Here is a 10,229-nt window from a genome sequence, read left to right as displayed (position 1 = left end):
ATCTCTAGGGTTTTAATTTGATATTTAATAATGTATCTTAGTTTGATCAGTTTGACAAAGGATTGATCTAAAAAGGATTTGATGTTTAAAAGAGAAAAATCTAGTTAGGATTAGATGACTAACAAGGGTAAGTCCTAACTGGAGGTTAGACAAGAAAAAGTCCTGGTGAGTGAAGTTAGACCCTAGTGAGTGAAACTAGGTAGTGGAAGTCGTGGTGAGTGAAGTCGGACCCTAGTGAGTGAAACTAAGTAGTGGAAATCCTGGTAAGTGAAGTTGGACCCTAATGAGTGAAGCTAGGTAGTGGAAGTTCTGGCCAATGAAGCCGGACACTAGTGAGTGATGCTAGGTGGTGGAAGTCTTGATGAGAGAAGTCAGACAATGGAAGTCCTAGTGAGTGAAGCTGACATCCCTAGGAGAAGGTAACCTTAGGTAATATGTGATCGACTAGTTTCTGATCGATCACGTGCAGTCGACCGAATTAGCGAATTATTAATAATGCTAACACTATTTTATCTTTATCATTTTATATTTATGGTGCTAACTCAGTGTTACAGGCAAGTCTTAGTAGATCAACTTGAACATATACTAACCAAGGCCAGAGAAAGTTCAAATAGGTCTGAAGGACCAAATGTTTGACAGGTCTAAAGGACCAGATGTGAAAGACTAGATGTTTGGCAGGCTTCGCGTAGCCGCGAGTTGCGATTTGCCCTGCGTAGCCAGACAGGTCTAGCATATTGGTTGAGTCAATAAATGTAGACAAGTCAACAAAGTTGGCTGAACCAATTTAGCCAATTAAATGACCAAACTGGTTGGTTTGGCCAAGCAAAGTCTCAGAAATCTACCAATAGCACGACAAACAAATCAAGTCGAGCCCATCATTCTAGTATTCAAATTTATTTGATAAGATAATTAAATCAAAGTAAGTCAAGCTTACAATGAACCAAACTATTGAAATAATTATTTAAACTTTTTTTGATTTATTTTTTATGAGCTTGAGTTTTGTTACATTCGAGACTTGGTTCATTTATATGTTATCGAACTCGCAATTCAAGCTTGTTTAAAATTTTTATATTTTAAACTTATTTAGTTGATTATTGAACTTGATAATACAAATATGTTTGTTCATTTTGAAATTTTCTTTGTTTATTTAACATGTTGATAAGAGTTTTATTGATAAACATGATTCATAAATATTGTTCCTAAACCCTAAAGCACAATCGGAAGTGGTGCAAATCTGTTTTAAGGAAACTGTATTTATCGTAGGCCTCGGCTCGCCTAGCTCTATACCGGTCACTTCGCTCAGTTGTTTGCTCGTCCGGTCGCTCGGAAGTGTGCTCATTCAGTCGCTTTCTAGTCTTTGCCCGACCGGTCTCTAACTCGCCCAGTCGGTCAGCTCGCTCGCCCTCTTCGCCCGGCAGGCCCCAGCTTGCTCGGCCTCTTCGCCCAACCGACCTCCAACTCACTTAGCCTCTTCGCCCGGCCGACCTCCGCTCAGCCTCTTCACCTGACCGGCCTCCAGTTCGCTCGACGGCTCGCCCTTTCACTCGGTTGGTCACTCTGCTGCTGTGCCCGACCGATCACTTAGCTGTTTCACTCGGTCTATCTGCCTGACCGACCTTGATCTCGCTCGGCACTCGATCACCAAGCTCGCTCAGCTAAGTTGCTCGATCGACCTTTAACTCGCTCGGTCTCTCTGCTCACCCGACCGGCTATAAGCTCGCTTGGTCACTATGCTCGGCCAGTCTCAAGCTTGCTCGGGAGCTAGTCCGCTCGGCCACCGTGCAACCTTCGTTCGGCACTTGACAGATACCAACACCTACTGGTAGCCTGAGATTATTAGCTCGGGTCATTTCAACAGATAAGTGGACTTTAAATTTGGTATATTTAAATTCAACTAAAGTCCCAAATATCTCCGGCAAATTGAATAACAGTATTTATATGTGATGTTGCTATAATAGCTCATGAGGCCAATTCACAGTGCTTGTAAAATTCATCGCGGGTCACCCGATCCCTATACAAAGGATTACTTTGCTAGGCCAAGTCCTCCGTGATTTATCTTCCTTCTTATGAGGTAGTTCTAGAAGGCCTTCGGACGAAGATTATCACCTTTTGCTGCAAAAGACACGTGTATCATCACCTATCTTAGATCTTTAATTCTGCACATACAGAAAATCATTAAGAAACTAATACAAAATTCACATTAGCGACACTCCAATCATGTAGTATTGATTCACTAAATTGTATCAGTTCAAACACTCATGTTTTAGTAACAAGAGGTTGACCTACCTCGAGTTTATTAACAGACACAAATACATCATTCAGGGCATCTTATTAGAGCATAAATCATGAGACCCGACCACAACTTATCATCAAATGCAGATATCAAAGCTGAATATCAGAAACTCTTGATGAAATCTGAAATGTGCTCACTGATTTCATCAGGTTTCTCCTCGTTGATGAAGTGACCTACTCCTTCCATGACAACTACTTCCTTGAGTGATGGTACAAAATTCTTCAAACCGCCCTTGTGTATGAAATCTTGGGCACCAGGTGCGTGATAGGTCAAGTCTAGATCACCGACGATGAACTTTACAGGTACATTTATGCGCGCGTTAGTCCATGGTGCAGTAAGGTTCCAGTTCCTAATCTTAATTCCATCAGTATTTAGCTCTAAAATGTTTCAAAAAATAACTGCAGCAGTTTTTGATATATGGTCAAACACTTATAGTTTCTGATCATTCATTGAACTTATATTTGATGGATTCCCGAGGAGGATGGATGCATTTACAGTATAGAGCAGAAATTATGAATAACTTACAAGTCAAGAGCTCGATAATAGTTCAAACCTCCTGTGAAACCAGTCTTCTCGTATTTGTTAGAATAGTAGTCAATGTCAAATTCAGAAAGCCAAGAAGGCAAAGGGATTTCAGAAGGTAAACTCCATCCTTGATCTTTGGTAATGTAGAAAGGACCTGGATTACGATATGTCAAAAATTTCTTGAGAACCCATGCAGTGCCATAGCTAGCGAATTCTGCTTCTATTTTTCCAGGTTCCTACATTGTAGTTACAATTAAATATATTAAAAGGCATTTATGTTTATTTCTGAACTTTATGTAGTTTTGATACAGAAAATGCTTTTGGAAAAGGAACAGGAAAAATGCAAAGAGGAAATATACTGGCAATTTTCCAGTAAGATTATTATCAAATTCTGTCTATCTAGCCTTGCCAAAGAAGAGAGTAGTTCAAGGTTATCGTTTAAACTAAGTAAAATAGAAAAAACATGATCCCTTGACCGCTTAGAGTGCGAGGTGGGGGATTCCAAAATCAGGCATATTCCCAGAAGGCTCATCGTCTTTTTTCTTTTTTTTTTTTTTTAATGTATCTTAAATACCCCTAGCTAGCTTCGCCAAAGTTATGTTCTTTATCTTTATATTTTTTCCTGAACGCCAAAACTTTAATTTTTTTAACAACTAAAGGCATCATTTAAATCCAAGAGATTGATGGGGCGTTTGATTCTTTCCTAAGAATAGGAATCGGAATGAGAATCATTGTATTGTGGAATGCGAATGGGTATGAGCATGTATATCACTCTTAAAATCAATATTTGATTAGTTATATATTTTCTATCGGAATAAATCAAAATTCTTTTTTTACCCTTAAAGGAAAATAAGAGAAAAAATTAGATGTGAGAGAAAAATATGATGAAAGAGAATGATGAGAGAAAAGTATGATGAGAGAAAAAGTGTGATGAGAAAGAATGAAGAAAGAGAAAGTGTGATGAGAGAAAATGAGAAAAGAGAGTGTGATAGGAGAGAGCATAATAAGAGAAGATGAGAGAGAAAATATGATGTGAGAGAAAGTATGATGAGAGAGGATGAATAGAGAGAAAATGTAATGAGAAAAAATGAGGAGAGAGAGTGTGATGAGAGAGATTGAGGAGAGAGAAAGTATGGTGAGAGAGAAAGTGTGATGAGAAAATATGATGAGAGAAAAAAGGAGGGAGTGTGACAAGAGAGATTGAAGAGAGAGAAAGTGTGATGAGAGCGAAAGTGTGATAAGAAAAAAGAGAAAAGAGAGTGCGATGGAAGAGATTGAGGAGAGAGAAAGTATGATGAGAAAAAAAAAGTAAAGAGAGTGTGATAGGAGAGATTAAGGAGAGAGAAAGTGTGTGATAAAATGATGAGAGAGAAAATATGATGAGAGAGAACAAGGAGAGAGAAGTGATATGGAAGAAAAAATAAATAAATATATTTTGATATTTGATATTAAGGGAGGAAATTTTAGTTCTAGGTCAAAGGTATTTTTGCAATAAGGGAATATTTTGATTGATAAAAATAAGGTAATGACTCATTGAAGGGGAGGTACATGAGAATGAGTTATTACCCAATTTCAAATATTCATTCTCTTATTTGTATTTCTATAATCCAAACATTAACAATGACAATCAATGATTCTCATTCCAATCCCCATTATTATTACCCTAAATCAAATACCCCCTGAATTCACAACAGAGCTTAAATCTGTCAGTAAAATTATTCACTTAAAATGTATTGCTTTGGACTATCAGGCTATTTTGGCTAATAACAACACCTCGATGCCTTCCTAAACTTCAAAACCAAAACTAAAATAATATTTTCCCACTCTTAGGGACATGTATAATAATATAAGGTCGTTGTAGTCCATTAAAGTGCTTTAAGTCATGTGTTCTTGAGAGTGTGGGGAGTTTGATTATAATCTTCGTATGTGATTTAAGCTATTTTAGCCTATCAAGGTGTTTTATGTTAAAATACCTTGATAAACCAAAATAATTCATATTGGACATCTAAAATTTAATATATGTTCCTAACCTTTTGTTTGGATGGAGTGATGGAAGATTTATTAATGGAAGGGGAAGGGAGGAAAAGGAAGGGGAAGTGAGGGGAAGTAAAATATTTAACTTCTCCTTATTTGGGAGGGAGGGAAGGTTCATTAACGTAACATGTGTTACTTTGTTTGGGAGGAAAGGAAGGGAAATTAAGATAAACTTATAAAAATATCCTTACTTTTTAAATTAGAAAATTTTCATAATATTAATATTTATTTTATAAATATAAATTAGATATTTTTAATAATAAAATTAATTTTTTATATTATCATTTAAATTAGCTATTTTTTAATAAAAATTAATTTTTTTATACTATTCATAACAAAATAATGAATTACCGATAATCAAGTATTAAATGAGAAATAATGAAAATAATGATTTTAGAAATCTTAAATAAAAAAATTTGAAAGATAACGCTGATAATGAGAATTCCTATTCTTTAAAAACTTATTAAATTTTGATGAAAAAATTAAAAAAATAGTAGATATAATTTTGACGACAAAAATAGTTTCTCCCTTCAATTCAGTTAGAAGACTTGTCGGATTCCCTCCTCTAATAATCTGGCATCAAGCGAGCTATGAAAAAGGCGAGGAAATTGAATTCCGGCGACATAGCAAAATTAGAAATTGGAACATTTCTTAAACTATTAAGAACATGGATAAAATTGGAATAAAAAATCTTTTGTTTTCCCTTCCCCTTCCTTACACCCTAATTCGGGATGTAAAAAAATCTCTCTTTCCATGGGTAACGAAGGTTAAAGCTTACCCTTCCTTACCTTTCCTTCCCTTTCCTCACTCCTTCCCAAACGAGGTTCAAAGTTTCCCTTCCTCTTATTTTCCTTCCTTCCCCTTCCCTCACCTCCTCCCAAACAGACCATAAGAGTGTGTAGTTTAATCTAATTTAAGTTTATGATTTGGAGTTGTAGAGGTTATCAAATAGTTATGACCCAAAACTAGCACTTGAAGTTTTGAGCGAAACTATTTAATGACTTGAAAATATTGGTCAATTAAGAACATCCCGTAAATTATTATAGGATTTTTTTTATGGACCCTACAATGTCACATAAAAATAAAAGACCTTACTCTCTCTCTCTCTCTCTCTCTCTCTCTCTCCACAAAACCCTCCCAACAACTTCTTTATGGTTTCACTCTTTATTTATATTTTACATCATATATATACATAATATATTTTATATCTCTTCACTATCAATAATTTTATTTTATTTTTTAAAAAAAAGATCAGCTCCCCAAATGGGGAGCCGCTCCCAACCCTTATTTAAAGGAGCTCCATCACAGAGGAAGCTCAACAATGTGGATGCTCGAAGATTTGAAATGTGCTCCTAGGGATGTGGAGAGTGCAAATATAGTCTCAACTTACATTCAGAGGATGTGGAAGACATCAAGATGTCTTGAGCCAAAACACTTTGATGGCCTGTCACAACTCGATTGATCATCTAAGATCCGAGATGTGCTCTAAGAGGGTGGGGAGTCCAAATCTAACTTTATTTTTGGTTTTAAGTCCAAAAAAATTATCAAGGTGTTTTTGAGCCACACAACCTGTGTCTTCAAGACAATTCATTTCAATCCAAAATTATTCTTTAATTAGATCACACACCACGAATCAAATGACATATCCTTCTTATCTGTCAAAAATAATAAAATTTCAATCGTCGAGAGAATTAGAAAGGAAAAAAAAAAGGTAACTTGGCAGGTGCATGATTTGTGAATTATTAAAAAAAGGTAGATACAGTGAGTTGGCAATTCCAAAAAAGCGAACGAATTGAGAGGACGAATAATGACTTGGCAACATTGAAGCTCGAATGGATGAGCGTGAACAATAACTTGGCAATATTGAATAGAAGGGTATGAACAAGAACTTATCGATATTGAAGCGACGAATTGATACCTGGAACCTGCAGATGTAGTAATCATCTCCGAATGCAGACCGCAGGTACTCAAGTGACTTCCTTGATGGACTCCGAGGGGTGAAGGCTTGGCTCAGATTCACCATCGCCCTCACCTTGTCCGGCCGGAACATACTCAGATTCCACGCGACCATTGAACCCCAGTCATGCCCCACAACAAACACCTGATGTGCACTCACCAAAAACACAACGTCATGCCAACAGCAAGAATCGGGGCTTTGGGAGGAGAGCAAGAGTCAAGAGAACAAAAATCAGCGGAACAACCTGATCTTGGCCGAGTTTATCAATAAGCTCAATCAGATCGCCGACAATATGGAAAATGGAGTAATCCCTGGGGTCGGCCGGGACCTCGGTGTCGCCGAACCCGCGGAGGTCGGGCGCGACGGCGCGATACCCTAGCGCGGCGAGGCGGTGCATCTGGTGACGCCAGGTGTACCACAGCTCCGGGAAGCCGTGGAGGAGGAGGAGGACAACCGGCCCGTCGCCCTTTTCCGAAACGTGCATGTTGATGCCGTTCACGAAGACGGTGCGATGCGCGATGCCTTCGCCGAGTCGGCCGTCGTTCGGTGCGGAGGGGGCCGCGGCGGCTAGGGCGCGACCGCGGCGGCGTAGGCGGGAGCAGAGGCCGCGAGCGAAACGCAACATCGAGGCGAACTTGCGGCAGGGACGAGTGCGCCATCAACTTAAACAGAACAAATCCTTAGCATCGTGCGGTCGGTTGGTGGAATTTGTACTGGAGTGAGTGGCAGTGAAGCAAGGAATGAAGGAGATGGCAAGATTATGGCCAGGGGCCCAGGAACATTCCTTTTATATATATATATATATATATATATATATATATATATATATATATATATATGAAGGAGATGGCAAGATTATGGCCAGGGGCCCAGGAACATTCCTTTTATATATATATATATATAACTTCTACAATTTTAAATAAAACTTCTACAATATATATATATTATTAAAAGATATGAGTAATTTTTATTAAAAAGACACTCAAAATATTTTCTATTTTTCATACTAAAAATATTTTTACGTTTTCTATAATTTTAAATAAAACTTCTACACACTCTATCAATTTTAGTCAGAGCTGATTTTATTTAAAAGTATTATAATATAATTAAATTTAATCAAAATTACTTGCTAAAGTTAGGATTTGATCAAAAGATCTTACCAACATATTATAGTAATTTCTGTTGAAGCAATTCCAATGATCCGTACGATCATATGTTTTGATATTTAGGTAAAATATTTAAGTTAGATTTATCTTTGTATTTGATAGGTGTATTTGAGTTGTGCAGGTTTGCAAGATACATATTTGACTCAGGTTGATGACTTCGGGTCCGGTGAAGAATGGAGCATCCGAGGGATCATGGATAAGGTAGCGAGGACAAGGGCCGAGGGAAGCGACTTTGAGGCATACGCGAAAGATGACATTGGGGACGAGCCGCGAGTTTGAATACATCGGAGAAACGAGAGCCAAAGGGAGTAAACTTGAAGGCAAGAGGTCAAGGTTGTAAAAAAAACGTCAAGTGAGTCGTAAGGGTGAAGGTCCAAGTGTTGAGTGAAGTGTACTCGGGTACCAATCGACTGGTGGTTTCATCAGTCGACTGGTGTAGTCGACTGAACAGTCGACTAGGAGCGAACAGAATGTTTCTGTTCGCTCAGCCAGTGTGGAGTAATCTACTGGTATTTTTATCAATCGACTGGTATAAAGCCGTTAGGATGTAACGGTCGAATCTCCACATAAGGTAATCGACTGATGATTTTGACAGTCGACTGGCAAGCGGAGTTTTTCAACTCGTAACCTATATAACCAAGACTTGGACGCTTGGTTAAGACTGACGAAATTAAATTTGGTTAAAGTCTAATTAGTAGTCTACTAGTGCTCAAGGTTTCCCTTATGTCCAAGAGATCTTGATGAGTTTGTGGTGATGTTTCTCCACCCACAAGGAGATTTGAGCTAGCAGGAGTTTTCGGGGAGTAATCCACCAACGGATAGAGATCGTCCACCTTACGGACGACTATGGAGTAGGAGCAAGTTATCTCCAAATCACCTTACATCGACGTGTATTGGTTTACTTTTCTTTCTTAGTCTTTGTATTTCCTTTAGTGTTTAGTTTGTTTGTTTCGTTTGTATTTCGCTGCACAAGCTAACAAGTATAGGAAGAGCGATTATTTTGAATACCGTCTATCCAACCTTCATTTAAACCGGCCATCGATCCGTACAACTTCATCTAATAATTTTGATAGTCATATGTAATAATTTTTAGTAAGTAAAAATAATTTTACTCTACGTTTTAGCTAAAGGCTATAAGAGTGCTAAAATGAAATTATTTTTAATTTAAAAATAAGATAGGATATTGTTTTAATATTCTTCAAATTTAAGAAATTTATTCAAATAAAACACGATTGATCGATCTTAAGTAAAAGAAGAAGAGAAAATTCAAAGGTCCTATGGAATTCCACCTGATCGATCAGACGAATCTTATAGGATACACAGGCGTCTTATCCGGGTAGAACAGACCGAAGAACTTCTCTATCTCCGCCGGACCTTTTTGGTTTTCATTGAACATGGCGAACAAGTAGGTCTCGATCGGAACCCCAGGCCTCCTCGGCGTCCCTTTGGACACATGGTCGATCAAATTCTGGTTAAAGATGCGGGCGCTGTCGGCGTTCGCCCCGAAGGCGCCGTTCGACGGCCAACCGATCTCGGAGACCACCAGGCCCACGTTCCCTCCGCCGGCTTTCTCCAAAGCCGCCACGAACGTATCCACCATCGCGTCGAACAAATTCTGGTACCCTAAGTTCCCGTCGCGCTCCACCACTCCGGTGGAGTTGAACAAGGCGTAGGACAGCGGGAGTTGATTCGGCTGGCTCGTGTAGGCATAGTAAGGGTAGATGTTGATGAGGAGCGGCGACCCGTGGGCGACGAGGAACTGCACGATGGGGTTGAGGATCGCTGCCGCCTGGTCGTGGAAATGGCCATTGGAGGGCGGGAAGGAAGGCCCCATCACGTTGGCCGCCACCGAGGTGGTGACTTTGATGTGGTTGATGTTGCTGAAGAAGAGCGCTTTCTGGACGTTGTTCATGGCGGGGAGGATGAACTGAGCCAACGGGTCGGGGATGATCTCGTTGCCGACGTTGATGTAGCGGAAGTTGACGGTGTTGACGTAGGGTTGGATGTGGGCGGCCACCCATGCTTGCGCCGCCACATAGTCGGCGGCCATCGATTGGATGTCCTGGTTCAAGGGCCCAATGGTCAGGGCGATGCCGGAGCCTGCCAGGGCCCCCAGTATATCGTGGTTGGGGTTGTAGATCCTCATGCTGTCGATTCCGTTGGATTTGAACATGGCGACGACCTCGGCCGGCGGCGGCAAGTTGTCGCCGAGCGTCCCATAGCAAACGCCGATGGCTTCCACTCCTGTTGCAAA

The 10,229-nt window shown here is 39.6% G+C and overlaps 2 protein-coding genes across 4 annotated transcripts; both read right to left on the bottom strand.

The window, feature by feature from the left end:
* Window positions 1-1,914: 1,914 nt before the first annotated feature.
* Window positions 1,915-7,549, bottom strand: LOC121989486 (epoxide hydrolase A-like). 3 transcript variants are annotated; one of them, XM_042543570.1, is made up of 4 exons: window positions 7,054-7,549; window positions 6,771-6,953; window positions 2,847-3,054; window positions 1,915-2,112 (listed from the first exon to the last, which is right to left on the bottom strand). In XM_042543570.1, the coding sequence occupies exons 1-4, from the start codon at window positions 7,432-7,434 to the stop codon at window positions 2,078-2,080; spliced, it is 807 nt and encodes a 268-aa protein (XP_042399504.1). In that variant the 5' UTR covers window positions 7,435-7,549; the 3' UTR covers window positions 1,915-2,077. The 3 variants fall into 3 exon arrangements, with proteins under 3 accessions (XP_042399504.1, XP_042399502.1, XP_042399503.1); XM_042543568.1 differs by lacking the exon at window positions 1,915-2,112 and adding an exon at window positions 2,195-2,642 and having other exon boundaries at window positions 2,819-3,054; window positions 7,054-7,543; XM_042543569.1 differs by lacking the exon at window positions 1,915-2,112 and adding an exon at window positions 2,458-2,642.
* Window positions 7,550-9,272: 1,723 nt separating this feature from the next.
* Window positions 9,273-10,229, bottom strand: LOC121991521 (glucan endo-1,3-beta-glucosidase-like; the record flags this gene model as incomplete). The annotated part of the gene is made up of 1 exon (XM_042545514.1): window positions 9,273-10,229. A coding segment is annotated over one exon (957 nt), but the record flags the coding sequence as incomplete, so codon positions are not given.

The sequence above is a fragment of the Zingiber officinale genome, chromosome 6B (genome assembly GCF_018446385.1).
Source record: "Zingiber officinale cultivar Zhangliang chromosome 6B, Zo_v1.1, whole genome shotgun sequence".
NCBI classification, from domain to species: Eukaryota; Viridiplantae; Streptophyta; class Magnoliopsida; order Zingiberales; family Zingiberaceae; genus Zingiber; species Zingiber officinale.
The sequence above is the reverse complement of the archived record's forward strand: the minus strand, read 5'-3'. Positions and strand labels throughout refer to the sequence as shown.